Source organism: Gorilla gorilla, chromosome 12 (genome assembly GCF_029281585.2).
Source record: "Gorilla gorilla gorilla isolate KB3781 chromosome 12, NHGRI_mGorGor1-v2.1_pri, whole genome shotgun sequence".
Classification (NCBI taxonomy): Eukaryota; Metazoa; Chordata; class Mammalia; order Primates; family Hominidae; genus Gorilla; species Gorilla gorilla.
The window spans coordinates 115,586,266-115,602,062 of NC_073236.2; the positions used below are offsets into that span (position 1 = coordinate 115,586,266).

Consider the following 15,797-nt stretch of genomic DNA (forward strand, 5'->3'; position numbering starts at 1 on the left):
TGGACAAAAGAGACACAACGGGCTACATAATTCCATTCATATGAAGTACCTTAGCAGACAGAACGAATCTATGGTATTAGAAGTTGAGATCATTTTTCCCTGGTGGGACAGAGGCTGGAAGGGAGCATGAGGGGACTTTGGGGGACTGCGACGATTTTGACTTTCTTCATCTTGGTGCTGGGTAAACAAGTACATTCAACTTTTTTTTTTTTGAGATGGAGTTTCGTTCTGTCACCCAGGCTGGAGTGCAGTGACGTGATCTCAGCTTGCTGTAACCTCCACTTCCCGGGTTCAAGTGATTCTCCTGCCTCAGCCTCCCAAGTAGCTGGGACTACAAGCGTGTGCCACCATGCCTGGCTAATTTTTGTATTTTTAGTAGAGATGGGGTTATACTATCTTGGCCAGGGTGGTCTCAAACTCCTGACCTCAGGTAATCTGCCGCCTCGGCCTCCCAAAGTGTTGGGATTTCAGGCGTGAGCCACTGCGCCCTGCCAAGTACATTCAACTTTATACTGTGTTTTAAATACTGGCTCTCCGTGACTTGCACAGCAATGTCCAAAATGAATAGCATGCCTTACTGTTTGTCTTAAATTGTGTGATCTTGGTTACTTAGTCTCTTTGGCTTCTACTTGTTTTTTTTTTTACATTATTTTATTTTAGAGACACTGTCTCACTTTGTTACCCAAGCTGGAGTGCAGTGGCGTAATCATAGCTCATTGTAACCTTGATCTCCCGGGCTCAAATGATCCTTTCACCTCCTGAATAGCTACTTCCTGAGTAGCTAGAACTACAGGTGTGTGCCACCATGCCCAACTAAGTTTTTAATTTTTTGTAGAGAAAGAGTCTCCGTGTGTTGCCCAGGCTAGTTTTGAGCTCCTGGGCTCAAGTGATCCTCCCACTGTGGCCTCCCAAAGTGCTGGGGTTGCAGGCGTGAGCCATGAACCACACCTGACCTATTTAGTTGTTTCTGAAATGAAGAGGATGGAATTCATTGTGTTGTCATTTATCTTTAAGAAAAAATCAGATGAAATCTTACGGAGAAGCTTCAATATATAAAACACAAAAACAGAGCTAGTCTCACTGAAGTTGGTATCCCTTCCAACCTTCCCTCTTTCCTCCCTACCCCACCTCTGTTGTACCTCCTTGAAACTTTTAGAACTCCAAGGAGTGTAATTTGAAGACTACTCGGTTTCTAAAGGTTTAACTCTTTTTTTTTTTTTTTTTTTTTTTGAGACAGCATCTCACTCTGTCGCTCAGGCTGGAGTGCAGTGGCGCAATCTCAGGTCACTGCAACCTTCGCCTTCCAAGTTCAAGTGACCCTCCCACCTCAGCTTCCTGAGTAGCTGGGACTACAGGCACGCACCGCCACACCCGGCTAATTTTTGCGTTTTTTGTAGAGATGGGGTTTCCTTGTGTAGCCCAGGACTCAAATGATCTGCCTGCCTTGGCCTCCTAAAGTGCTGGGATTACAGGTGTGAGCTACCACACCTGGCCTCTTGTACCTCTTAAGATGAAGTGACTTCTTTGAAATTACATCACTCTCAAATCGCACAGTTTTTGAATACGAGTAGGAGTGGTTTTGGTGTTACACTGGCTCTTGTGCTTTCCTTCTTTTAACTAGTCCTTCTCTCAGGCTCAGAAACTTCCTTTCTTTATAACAGAGCCTATCTGCACACTATACAATGTCATTCACTCCAAGGACACTTGGAGTTCACTCAGTTTGCCACCGACCTCATGTTAGATAATTCTTACACAAATATTACCTCCTTGATTACATGTACCTTACTTTGATTTACCTCTCAAGTAGTGTTCGTTCTGTTCTCTGGGTTCTCTTGGCATTCCCCAAATCCCTTTATTATTTATTATTATTTTTGTAGAGATGGGGTCTTGCTGTGTTGCCTGGGCTGGTCTTGAACTTCTGGCCTCATCAATCCTCCTGCCTTAGTCTCTTGAGTTGTTGGGATTACAGGTATGAGCCACTGCACCTCGCCAAGTCCCTTTATTATAATGACTATTCATGTTTGATGAATAAATGAATGGTAGAATGAAAGAATGAATGAATGTATAGATGGAGAATATATGTATTCTGTAAATTTCATCTTACTGCAGAAACTATAAAGTAGCAGGTAATTTTGCTCCAGCTCTTCTCATGTTGATGAAAAGAACCAAACTCTCTAAAATATATGAAGAGATTTATTTATTCTGAGCCAAATATGAGTGACCATGGCCCATGACACAGCCTTCAGGAGGTCCTGAGAACATGTGCCCCAGGTGGTCAGGGTGCAGCTTGGTTTTATACATTTTAGGGAGACAAGAGACTTCAATCAAATACATTTAAGAAATACATTGATTCCATCCAGAAAGGTGGGACAACTCGAAGGGGAGGGTGGGATTCCAGTTTATAGGTAGATTTAAAAATTTTCTGGTTGACAATAGGTTGAGTTTATCTAAAGACCTGGGATCAATAGAAAGGAAAAGACTGGGTTATGTTGATAAGACGTTATAAACACTAAAGTTTTATCATGCAGATGAAGCCTCTGGGTGGCAGGCTTCTGAGAGGATAAATGTAAATGCTTCTTATCAGACTAAGTCTGTGTTGATGTTAAGGCCAGTGAGGTTTAATGAGTATGTCTGAACCCCACTTCCCATCACGGCCTGAACCAGCCTCAGGTTAAATTTTAACAGTGCCCTGGATGAGAAGGAAGTCCATTCAGAAGGTTGGGGGGCCTTAGAATTTTATTTTTGGTTTACATTCATAGAGAACTGACCTTGATCTCCTTGGGAACTAAATGAGACAGGAACACTTTTCTCAACTGATCAGCAAGTATAGTTTGGAAGTTGGCTGTGTGTACCTAGCACATGCTGGGAGTGGCAGAGACACTAGAGAAAGTTTTATAAAATATACCTGCAGGAAGCTGGGCATAGTGGTGCACACTTGTAGTCCTAGCTATTTGAGAGGCTGAGGCAGCAGGAGGATCTCTTGAGATCAGGAGTTTGAGTCTAGCCTGGGTAATGTAGCAAGACCATGTCTCTAGGAAAAAAAAAAAAAAAAAAGCCAGGCGTGGTGGCTCACGTCTGTAATCCCAGCACTCTGGGAGGCTGAGGTAGGCAGATCACAAGGTCAGGAGTTCAAGACCAGCCTGGCCAACATGGTGAAACCCCGTCTTTACTAAAAATACAAAAAATTAGCTGGGCATGGTGGTGCGCGCCTGTAATCCCAGCTACTTGGGAGGCTGAGGCAGGAGAATCACTTGAACCCAGGAGGCTGAGGTTGCAGTGAGCCGAGATCATGCCACTGCACTCCAGCTTGTGTGATAGAGCGAGACTCTGTCTTAAAAAAAAAAATTATATTTATATATATGTATATATTTTGTGTATACACACACACACACACACACACACACACACATACATATAGACACACACGCCTGCAGGAACATGATGATTGATGATTGTGCTTTTGAATGTCAGACCATTCGTCAAATTTATTTAATCAAAATGATTCAAAATATTGAATCATGAAGTAATTAAAAAACCTGAGCCTTCTTCCTCACTCCTGATAAAAAACCTTCAGAAGTCAGTGGGAAATAAACCTTTCTTTAAAAGTATACTCAAAAAAAAAAAAGAAAAGCCAAGTTACAGGAGAGCCATGTTGCACAACTCTGATTTCTGCAGGGTTTAATGGAAGTAGGTTGGAGCCTGTTCTGCTTCCTGCTGGTTTCCTTTCTGTATATTCAGTTCATCGTTGCCTCTCCCTGCTTGCTTTATTCACATCTTTTTCAGTATCTCAACCATATTATTTACCCAATTCATTTGTTCAGCAAATGTTTATCGAGTGTTTTCTTTGGAAGGTCTGGTTTAGAAACCAGGCATATGGATGTAAATAAAAATGGTCTCTCCCCAGGACATGTGAAACAGGCAATCATGAAATTAAAATAGTGTGATAAATGAGGTTATTGTGGTGTAAACAAGTGTATGGACACACATAGGAGATAGTGACTAACTACCTGGGAGGATAGAAGTCTTTCAAAGACAAGATGACATTTGAATTGGGAATCAAAGAAGGAGAAGAAAGTGTGATGACCATGACAAAGGGAGCACCTCTTTATGAAGGAGTAGAGGAGAGAACAAAAGTTACTGTTTCAAAAAAGATTGGTATACTTAGGACATGTGGAAATGGAAAGTACCTGGAGAATGTGATAGTGAGATACTGAAGAGGGCCGTATTTCATACTAAGAAGTTTGGACTTTAACTTGTAATCAGTGGAAGATTTTCTAAGCAGGAAAGGGGCACTAATGAGTGCTTTAAGAAAAAACTAGTAGCTGTGTGGAAGGGTCTCAAGCCAAGAACATTTATTTAGGTTCTATTCATACTGTACAATTAGTAAATATCCCAGGTGATAAGAGTGGGCAAGTTGGGAAACTTTTTTTTTTTTTTTTTTTTTTTTTTTTTTTGAGACAGTCTCGCTCTGTGGCCCAGGCTGGAGTGCAGTGGCTCCATCTCAGCTCACTGCAAGCTCCGCCTCCTGGGTTCATGCCATTCTCCTGCTTCAGCCTCCCAAGTAGCTGGGACTACAGGTGCCTGCCACCATGCCCGGCTAATTTTTTTGTATTTTTAGTAGAGATGGGGTTTCACCATGTTAGCCAGGATGGTCTCGATCTCCTGACCTCGTGATCCACCTGCCTTGGCCTCCCAAAGTGCTGGGATTACAGGCTTGAGCCACCATGCCCGGCCAAGGGAAACTTTTAAGAACAGAGCACTGGGCTGGGCGTCGTTGCTCATGCCTGTAATTCCAGCACTTTGGGAGGCGGGCAGATCACCTGAGGTCAGGAGTTTGAGACCAGCCTGGCCAACATGGCGAAACCCCGTCCCTACTAAAAATACAAAAATTAGCTGGGCATGGTGGCAGGCACCTTAATCCCAGCTACTCGGGAGGCTAAGGCATGAGAAGCATTTGAACCAGGGAGGCGGAGGTTGCAGTGAGCCAAGATGGCGCACTGCACTCCAGCCTGGGGGATAGAGTGAGACTCTGTCTCAAAAACAAACAAACAGCCCTGGAAGGCTGGGTGCAGTGGCTTTCGCTTGTAATCCCAGCACTTTGGGAGGCCAAGGTGGGAGGTTCACTTGAGCCCAGGAGTTGGAGACCAGCCTGGGAAATGTAGTGAGGCCGCACCTCTACAAAAAAATTTAAAAATTAGCCGAGCGTTGTGGTACACGCCTGTAGTCCTAGCTCCTCAGGAGGCTGAGGTGGGCGGATTGCTCAAGCCCAGGTGGCAGAGGTTGCAGTGAGCTGAGATCATGTCTCTGCATTCCAGCCTGCGTGGCAGGGTGATACTTTGTCTTAAAAAACCAGAGCACTGGACATGTACATCAGAGATGTAGTTTCTGGGACCTTTGCTACTAACTTGTGATCTTTTACAAGTTTCTTAGTTTTCCCACCTTGAAAATTGAGGGTTTTGGACTAAATGATAATTGTAATTATTATTTTTTTAACATAAACTCAAGATTTTATTGTCTTTATAATAAAAGAAAAGATGACACTTAGAACTGGGTCACTTGGCCCTTTCTCTTCTTATGTCTTCCCAGTTCAAAATGCTTGCATCTTTTAATAGCCAGCATTCTCTTAGATCTGCAGTTGGGCTCAGCGCATTCAAGCCTTAGCACAATCTTCTTTGTAGTTTTAGCCTTTTTCTGGAAAATCAGCTTTGTTTGCCCACCATAACCACTCTGCTTCCTGTATAACACCGCTTTCCCTGGGCATACAGAGAATTCTTGCCCTTCTTGTACTGTGTCACTTTGCAGGGTTGGTGCTTGCCACACTTCTTACAGAAAGTCCTGCGGGTTTTAGGAATGTTCACCATGTTTGCGTGAGCGCTATTGGCACGGAAAGTAATTGTAATTCTTTCTGTAACTGTGCTTCTTAACAAACAAAAACTTTAACCTTGGCTGGGCCAAGGGGTTTGGGGTTTGGCCAAGATGGTGAAACCCCATCTCTACTAAAAATACAAAAATCAGGCTGGGCACAGTAGCTGATGCCTGTAATCGCAACACTTTGGGAAGCCGAGGTGGGCGGATCACCTGAGGTCAGGAGTTCAAAACCAGCCTGGCCAACATGGCGAAACCTCCTCTCTACTAATAATACAAAAATTAGCTGGGCACGGTGCTGGGCACCTGTAATCCCAGCTACTTGGGAGGCTGAGGCAGGAAAATCGCTTGAACCTGGGAGGCGGAGGTTGCAGTGAGCTGAGATCACACAATTGCACTCCAGCCTGGGTGACAGAGGGAGACTCCATCTCAAAAAAAAAGAAAAAAAAAAAATTAGCCAGGCGTGGTGGCGTGCGCTTGTAGTCCCCGCTACTTAAGAGGCTGAGGCAGGAGAATCACTTGAACCCAGGAAGTGGAGGTTGCAGTGAGCCGAGATTGTGCCACTGAACTCCAGTCTGAGTGACAGAATGAGACTCTGTCTCAAAAAACAAAACAAAAAAAACCCTAAACCGTAATTAAGCGACTTTTCACTTATAATGGCTGTGACTTTTTCTGAGTCTTACTGACCCTTTGTAAAAGCAGGATTTCCTGCTTTTGTTCTAGCATTTCTACTTTTTTCTGTCTTAGTGTGAGTATATTTTCTACATTGTCTAAAGTACGTTTGGCAATTACTCCAAATTGCAACTGAATTATATTAAATTGAAGCAGTGTTCTTTGCCTTATGCCTACTATTTACCCAATATATTTTCTTGGTTTCTACAAAGGGAACAATGCCAGTTCTGCATTAATTTTTAATGAGCAGGAAAATCATATGAACATTCTAAAAACCATACATAACTAACAGTATTCAAAATACATGATGACTGCAAATTTGCCAAAATTGCCTGTCACTACATGTCATCCCCTATGAAGAGTAGAAAGGGGTGTTTGTTGGATGCTGACTTCAATTGCACTTGCCTGAAACAGGCGCCAGTCATGTACCTGGGGAGATGCTGGTTACCCTTTTCTTCCTTTCAGAGAGTTATACCAAGAGATAAGAAACAATTAGCACTCCCTAATTTATGTATGTGATTGATGCTGTCCAGTGTGTTGGGAGTCATCTCTGGCTTGTTTTTCTTCTCCTGGACAAATGTGCTAACAGTAAGTTCTCATGCTGTTTGCAGGAACCTGTGACGCATTATCTCCATTTAAGAGAGGAAGAGGCAGATAAAGCCCATGGGAAGTTCATGGGCTTAAGAATTAGACAGGCTTGGGATTGCATTTTGGCTTCATGACATACTGAATTTGGGCAAGTAACTTAACCTCTTCAGTTTCTTCTGTGAAATGAGTACAGTATCATCTGCCTTGTGGGGATATTGTGAGAGGAGTATCCATATTATCAAAGGTGCCTAGCAGTATCTGGCACCTGGTAGATAAGTCTACAAGCTTGTCAGTATCTGAAGCTCCTTCTGCAGAACCTGAAACATATTGGATTCTCAATGAATATTCAGCATGACACAGTACATCTACTGTGATCAACAGAAGTGTATTGAATTAATGGTAAACAGTAAATGTTAATTTATTAATTGCTTTTTGAAAAATGTAAAACAAAGTTTTTGGTATCTGTTGCATTTTCAAAATTTCAATTATAATTGTTCTTTAAGTACTACTCTGCAAATAGACTAGTAGAATTGTTAAGCATTAGGTAATTATTCCACAGTGGGGCAGAGAGAATAGAAATGTAATAGATATGAAATGATATGTTTTAAAAGCTTATTGGTTCCAACAAAATATACTCCCATATTTAGATGTTACCACAGTTAATCAGATGTTACATACAACATAAATGTTACATATAATATGCTACCTATGTGCATGGGTGGCTAAATTCCACATACCAGATGATAAAGATTCTGTAATACTAGTACCTTCAGCTTTACCCAAGGGATTTGCCCTTATTGCCAGTAATATTATTAATATTTAGTTCATTCTCAGGTTTTATTTCAGAATTATGCCTGTGATTACTGAGCATCTACTATTTGGCATTCTTTTTTTTTTTCCCAAGCCAAACTGTATCCAGCTTTATTAAAGATACTTTCCGTAAACAATCATGGTATTTCAGGCAGGACATGGGCAGACAATCATTAAGAGTATACAACAATTTTCCTTTTTTTTTTTTTTTGAGACGGAGTTTTGCCCTTGTTGCCCAGGCTGGAGTGCAATGGCCTGATCTTGGCTCACTGCAACCTCCACCTCCTGGGTTCAAGCGATTCTCCTGCCGCAGCCACCCAAGTAGCTGGGATTACAGGCGTGTGCCCCACGCCTGGCTAATTTTGTATTTTTAGTAGAGATGGGGTTTCACCATGTTGGTCAGGCTGGTCTTGAACTCCTGACTTCAGGTGATCTGCCCGCCTTGGCCTCCCCAAAGTGCTGGGATTACAGGCATGAACCACTGCGCCTGGCCACAACAACTTTCAAACTCCCTTCTTCAGTAGACCAAAAATCAGAAAGCCACTCTAAAACCCAATGAAGTCTTCATCTGATGCTGTGAACAGGGAAAGTTTAGAGTGAGGGTTGACATTTCACATTTAGCATATTGTTTAACAACTTTTCCCAGCCAACCCTGACTTTCAGGAAGTGAAATGAAAATGGCAGAATTTATCTGAAGAACCACTGCTCTTTTGACAGGTGCCGTCTCAGTGGCATCACTGGAAAGTCCAGATTGCCTGACATACTGGTAGCTAATGATTGGGGGGTCAGGTCTCAACAGATGTCTGGGTTTAAGGGAGTTAGGTCTCTGCTGAAAGACGGAAAGGGAGAAGAGGACATAAAAACAAATTTGTTTTCCATACCACAAGGCTTTTGTGCCAAGGTGGCCATGTGTGTTAAAGTCAGGGAATCCCTCCTCCTGGGAGCCAAGAGGAACTCTCTCAAAACTAGAAGGGAAAGGTGTTTCCCCCACATTAGTCCAGCTTCGGAGACATTCTATTAGTGACATATGGCCCTTCCCCCAAAAACAATAATGAAGTGTTCTGTGTGCTAACAACATAGCTTAAAAAAAAAAAAAAGTAGGCTGGGCGCAGTGGCTCATGCCTGTAATCCCAGCACTTTGGGAGGCTGAGGCAGGTGGATCACCTGAGGTCAGGAGTTCAAGACCAGCCTGGCTAACATAGTGAAACCCCATTTCTACTAAAAATACGAAAAATTAGCCGGGCGTGATGATGTGCAACTGTAATCCCAGCTACTTGGGAAGCTGAGGCAGGAGAATTGCTTGAACCTGGGAGGCGGAGGTTGCAGTGAGCCGAGATCGCGCCATTGCACTCCAGCTTGAGCAACAAGAGCGAAACTCTGCCTTAAAAAAAAAAAAAAAAAAAAAGTGGCCGGGCGCAGTGGCTCATGCCTGTAATCTCAGCACTTTGGGAGGCTGAGGCAGGTCGATCACCTGAGGTCAGGAGTTCGAGACAAGCCTGACCAACATGGTGAAACGCCATCTCTGCTAAAAATACAAAAATTAGCCAGGTGTGGTGGCGCCTGCCTGTAATCCCAGCTACTCAGGAGGCTGAGGCAGGAGAATCGCGTGAACCCACAAGGCGGAGGTTGCAGTGAGCCAAGATCACGCCACTGCACTCCAGCCTGGGCGATAGAGCGAGAATTCATCTAAAAAAAAAAAAAAAGTAAAGTGAAATTCTGCGTTTTTTATAAAACTTGATAAAAAATAGTATTTCAAACTACTGTGACCAGAAGTACACAGTTATAAAAAATACACACACTTCACTTGGCATCTCCAGCACTTTCAGCTTTCTGTGCCCCGTCTGTTTTAGCATCTCCATTTTCTGCAAGGTTATTCCCCTCCTTGCCAGCATAAGCTTTTCCCTTTTTCCCTTTGGGTACCTTCTCTCCCTTTTTGCAGGGGCCTTTTCAGGCTTGGGCTCTGGCGTTGGAGGAGCAGGTTTAGCAGACAACCTCATGGGTCTTCTCTGTGGTTCGTTCTTCACCTTGGCTTTATCTCCTTTAGCATCCCCTTCACCCTTTCTCTTGGGCATGGTGGTGGCGATGGTGGCAGGAGGTAAGCACTTGGCACAGGATGCAGTGGCGTGCAGGCTTTGGTCAGTCCGGGGTTCGTTCTCGCCTCTTCTTCTTCACGTTGCTCTCTATTTGGCATTCTTTTGTATTCACAGAATACGTGATGACGAACAAATGGTTCTAGACAGATGATTTGTAAGTTTTAGACCTAGATCCCAACTGATTAAGGCCTTGTGTCCATGGGATCCCATTCCTCTTTGGTTTTTCTGTTGTTGGAGCCATCTTTATAATTCACATGCTATTATGCAGAGTTAGAAAATGCATTATTTGCAATAGTGGGTTTTCTCTCATGTTTTAAAATGGTCTCAGCCACAGAAAACTAATGAATAAGGGCCCTTGCTACTGCATATCTGTTAAGTAGTTTGTTTTCAGCCATGTAGCTTATTTTGGGTTAACATTACTTATGATTTAAAATTGAAGAAGTAAAAATGTTATATTTGTTTGCAGTATTTCTGTATTTGAGGAAGTTGCAGTCATAACTTGATTGATGGGACTTCCTTCTGTGTTCATTTTTTAAGCTAGCTATAAAATGGTGAGAAACATTGACCACGATGTATGTACTACTTAATGCCTTCTTTGTTTAAAATGGCTGTGCAAATATTTTTCTTAGGCTTCTAAAAATATTAATATTTAAAAATGATTTGGGTAAATAGATGAGATATGGCATGATCTTTTAATATAGTAGTGTTTTCCTGCAATATTATGATCCATGGTTTTAATTACTAAGTGCATTGCTATAAATTTGCTAGGCCTTCACTTCCTAACTGGTCCTACTCTCAAAATTCATGGAACAGGCCGGACACAGTGGCCTGTAATCCCAGCACTTTGGGTGGCTGAGGGAAGCAAATCACTTGAGCTCAGGAGTTCAAGACTAGCCTGGCCAACATGGTAAAACCTCGTCTCTACTAAAACAAACAAACAAACAAAAATTAGCCGGGCATGGTGATGTGCGCCTGTAGACCCAGCTACTCAGGAGGCTGAGGCTGGAGAATTGCTTGAACCTGGGAGGTGAGGTTGCAGTGAGCCAAGATTGCGCCACTGCACTCCAGCCTGGGCGACAGAGCGAGACTCCGTCTCAAGAAAACAAAACAAAACAAAAAAAAACAGACCCACAAAAAGATTCATGGAACAATTTTTGAATTTATTGACAGCTGAATAATGAATTCAGGGTTCAAAATGATACTGCACTAATAATGAATTCAGGGTTCAAAATGATACTGCACTCTCCTTTTCTGGTTGTTTGCAAAATAGCAGCCATTTGTTGAACACCCTATGTGGCAGGCGGTTTACTGGATTATGTTTAACACTTTAAAAAATGCTTCTGCAAAGTATTTTTTATAGATGAGTAATCTGAGTCTCAAAAAAGGTTAAATAACTTTTCCATGGTCACAGCTGGGAGAATAGCAGAGCTGGGTTTGAACCCAGAGCTGTGAATTTCCAAAGTCCCTTCTCTTAGAGTGCTTGCCCAGCACATTTAGTTATGTTATATATGTATTTTAATAATTTTGTGTGTGTTTTAATAATTACTTTTAGACTATTTTATAAACCCCTTGAGCTCATTTAAACAGCTGCGCTACATTTATTTTGAATATTTTTCTTGTTTGGGAGTTTTTAAAAAATGATACTATGGGCTGGGTGCAGTGGCTCATGCCTGTAATCTCAGCACTTTGGGAGGCTGACGTGGGCAGGTCACTTGAGGCCAGGAATTTGAGACCATTCTGGTCAACATGGCAAAACCCTATCCCTACTAAAAACACAAAAATTAGCCAGGTGTGGTGGAGCATTCCTGTAGTCCCAGCTACTCAGGTGGCCAAGGTATGAGAATTGCTTGAACCCAGGAGGCAGAGGTTGCAGTGAGCTGAGATTGCACCACTGCACTCCAGCCTGGGTGACAGAGTGAGACTCTATTTAAAAAAAAAAAAAAGTATGGATTTCCATGTTATTCTTATATACTTAATTTATACAGTTGATTTATTTTCTTCTCTTCCAAATTAATTTCTACAAGAATGTTGGTTCATGCCAAGGGTTTCTTTATTCAGTATTTACTATTAAATATGTGACTGTTTTTCTGTATTAAGGCAGCACGATTACCCAACAAAATCTCTTACCCTTCCTCAAATGTAAATTCTGCCTGTTCAGCAGCAGCAGAAGCTCTGCATTGTTTTCTGTTGGAAGTGTGAGCTGAAGGGGACAGACATTCCTACTGCTTAGCGGGTGCACTAAACTGTGATTTGCCCTTGTTGTATTATCAACGGCACAATATTTTTATGTTGCAGATGGCTGAGAGCTAGCAAGGAAAACTCAGGACCATGATGGCTCAGTTTCCCACAGCTATGAATGGTAAGCAGCTTTGTGCTTGTGGCAAGATGAGGTTATGGATTTTTTTTTTTTTGGTAGAGGTTTAAAATATTCATGTAGATAATTTTCCTTAAGCTTATAAATACAAGACTTGAAGTATTCTTGGAAAATATTTTGGAACACTGCATATGTCTTCTGTAAGAATATTATGTTGTAAATCCCATGACTATATTCTGGAACATGTGTCTGCCATTGAGCAGTTAGGAATAACCAAAAGGTATATTGTGTTTGATGCATAAAACTGGATGACAAATAGCAGAGTGCTATAAGGTGAATATTAAAGGTATTTTGATAACATAACATGATTGTAAACCGATGAAGCCAATAAAGATTAATTTAGTAATATTTATGTAAGATTATGTTTTCCCTTTAGATAAGATTATGTATGCCTGCATACATAATTGTTTAATATGAAACATTTTAAAAGAAAGTGTTGGCCGGGTGTGGTGGCTCATGCCTGTAATTACAGCACTTTGTGAGGCTGAGGAGGGAGATCACTTGAGGTCAGGAGTTCGAGACCAGCCTGGTCAACATAGTGAAAGCCAATCTCTACTAAAAATACAAAAACTAGCCGAGTGTGGTCATGGGCACCTGTAATCCCAGCTGCTTGGGAGGTTGAGGCAGGAGAATCACTTGAACTACCCGGGAGGTGGCCGTTGCAGTGAACCGAGATAGGGCCACTACACTCCAGCCTGGGAAAGAGTGAGACTCCATTTAAAAAAAAAAAAAAAAAAGAAAAGAAAAAGAAAATGCTTAGGTAATTTGAATAATGAAAAGTTTTTAAAGTTTTGTTCTGATTGTAGCTTTAATTCTTTTCCCAAATACTAATTAACTACCCTTAGTAGGTATTAAGTTACTGTGTTTGTCATTTATAATTAATTGAAAAACATGCATTATATTTTTAAATCGCTAAAGAAATCTAGATACTGAATTCTTAATTTTATGTTAAATTGTATTAGCTAATTGTAGATAAATATCAGGAAATAGAGAATAAACTCAATAATTCTTTATTATTTAAATTGAAAACAGTAATATTAAAGAACATTTAAAAAAAGGAGGGAAGAATCACCATTCTACCATCTTCACAAAGCAATTCTGTTTTGATATTACCGTCTAGTGTTAATCAGTTGTTTTTTAAACTTGTTTTCAGACATAGGACCAAATCATTACATTGTTAATAACGAAAATACATGTTGTATATCTAAAGTTCTATGCCTCAGGATTTAGGAAAATCTTGGAGAAGTGAATTATTTGTATAAAAAGTAAAATCAAATTCTGTGTGGTGAGGTCCTGTGTCATTTAAGGATAGACTTGAAGTAAAGATTTTGTTGTTTCGTGTTTTACCTTTTCAGAACCTATTATTTAAGGATTAATGTGAGTATTGCTCCTATTGGGAAAATGGTGTGGGATTATAAACATTGATGCCACAGACAATTTTTAATAATTAAATAATTTTTCCATAATGAGTGATACATGTAAGTTTAAAATTAGGGCAGTGATTGTAGTAGTAACATGCTGTACTCAAGTTTGAGGATTTTTATGCCCCATACAAAGGAATTTGCATTAAACAGTTGAATTGTAAACTTCAGCCAACATGTTAATCAGGTTTATAAGCAAAATGAACATAAAGCAGTACAGTCCCGGTCCTTCTTTATTCTGCTTCTTCCATTCCATAAACATTTATATATCTACTTTGCAGTTCATTGCATTATATATAAAATATAACATTGAGAACAAATGGACTATTCAATAACAAAAGAATGATTATGTGAATAATCATCTAAAATGTTGGAAAATGCATTTAGAAGTGCTATATAGGCATACAGATAGTAATTTTTTTTAAACTTCTGAAGAATTAATTGCATATGTAGACTGTGGTACCTTCCTACTTAGAAGATTGACGATAACTTAGACATATCTAATTTAAGTTCAGTTCAGGGTTTAAGATGTTACTGAGAGCAGCATTCATGTATAGTACAAAACTTTGCTCCTCTAGTAATCCTGACATAGATTATTAAATTGTTTTGATGCCCATTGCTATTGGGACTTGTCCGTAAGTATGCCTGTGTGTGAATGTGTGTGTGTGTGTATGTGTGTGTGTGTATGTATATATGTGTGTGTGTAAAAACCGAGATGAGACTACTTACTGAATGAGATCTAGCCTATAGTAGATGTTCTGTAAATGTGAAATTTTTTTTCTTCACTGACTTATAAGAACTTGTTTGAAAGAGCCAGCAAGTGAGATGAGAATAAGCAACAGAAATGTTTATGAAAATCCCATATTTTCAATATCAGTGATGAGTTAGGGGAAGCGGATAGAATTTTAATGTATTTCTAACACGATTATTACATATCGTAAAAGTTTGTTAGCTTTTTAGGGAAATATTAGACATCAACCCCTAAACTTAGATTTTTCTGCCTCTTCGGTAAGGCTTACAGATAAATATAGACTAAGATTGGGAGATTTTTACTTGAAGTTCAAAGTAACAAACTTTTGCCTTTTCAAAGGGTTCTGTTAGTTGATATATTTAAATAAGAAAGCCAGGATTGAATTAACTATTTTAAAATTGGATTTGAATTACACGTATTGCCCAGTTTTCTTATTTCAGTGTTTTGTTTTTTGAGACAGGGTCTCCACTCTGTTGCCCAGGTTGGAGTGTAGTGGTATGAACATAGCTCACTGCAGCCTCGACTTGCTAGATTCAAGCAATCCTCCTGCCTCTGCTTCCTGAGTAGCTGGGACCACAGGCGTGAGCCACCACACCCAGCTAATGTTTAGATTTTTTGTAGAGATGAGGGTCTCACTATCTTGTCCAAGCTGGTCTTGAACTTTTGGGCTCAAGAAGTCGTCCCACCTTAGCCTCCCAGAGTGCTTGGATTACAGGCATGAGCCATCACACCTGACCAGTGTTATCTTTTTGTTCCTAGAAAATTCTTGGTGCATTAATACTTTATGTTTTAATATGATTAATTTTTTAAAAGGTTATTTGAACACTACTTAAAAATTATTCCTTGTTAAAATGCCTTAGAACATTTTTATTCTCTTGGTTACATTAATCATGATAATATGTAACTGTGATTGTTGTGTGTGATTTTCTTGGCTGGTAGAGTCTCTTTAAAATATTAGAGTCTGTGAGTTCTTTTAAGGTGTTCTTTTTTTTTTTTTTTTTTTTTTTTTTTGAGACGGGATCTTACTCTGTCAACCCAGCCTGGAGTACAGTGGCATGAACATTGCTCACTGCAATCTCAACCTCCAGGCTCAAGCAATTCCTTCTGCCTCAGCCTTCAGAGTAACTGGGACTACAGACATGTGCCACCAAGACCAGCTACTTAAAAGAATTTTTTTTTTAGAGATGGGGGTCTCACTATGTTGGCCAGGCTGGTCTCAACTC

General features: G+C 40.6%; 1 protein-coding gene and 2 pseudogenes across 17 annotated transcripts in view; 1 reads left to right on the top strand and 2 right to left on the bottom strand.

The window, feature by feature from the left end:
* ITSN2 (intersectin 2) overlaps window positions 1-15,797 on the top strand; it is a 157,014-nt gene that overhangs the window by 20,345 nt on the left and 120,872 nt on the right. For 15 of the 17 annotated variants that reach the window (XM_055377547.2, XM_055377543.2, XM_055377549.2 and 12 more), the window contains one exon: window positions 12,324-12,387. In XM_055377547.2, the coding sequence (XP_055233522.1) occupies window positions 12,357-12,387 (31 nt within the window). In that variant the 5' untranslated portion in view covers window positions 12,324-12,356. Of the gene's footprint in view, window positions 1-1,882; window positions 1,970-12,323; window positions 12,388-15,797 lie in introns of those variants that run through there. The other 2 variants (XM_055377542.2, XM_063696022.1) reach the window with 1 other exon arrangement.
* On the bottom strand, window positions 5,542-5,861 carry LOC109025766 (large ribosomal subunit protein eL42-like; annotated as a pseudogene).
* On the bottom strand, window positions 9,736-10,007 carry LOC109025767 (non-histone chromosomal protein HMG-17-like; annotated as a pseudogene).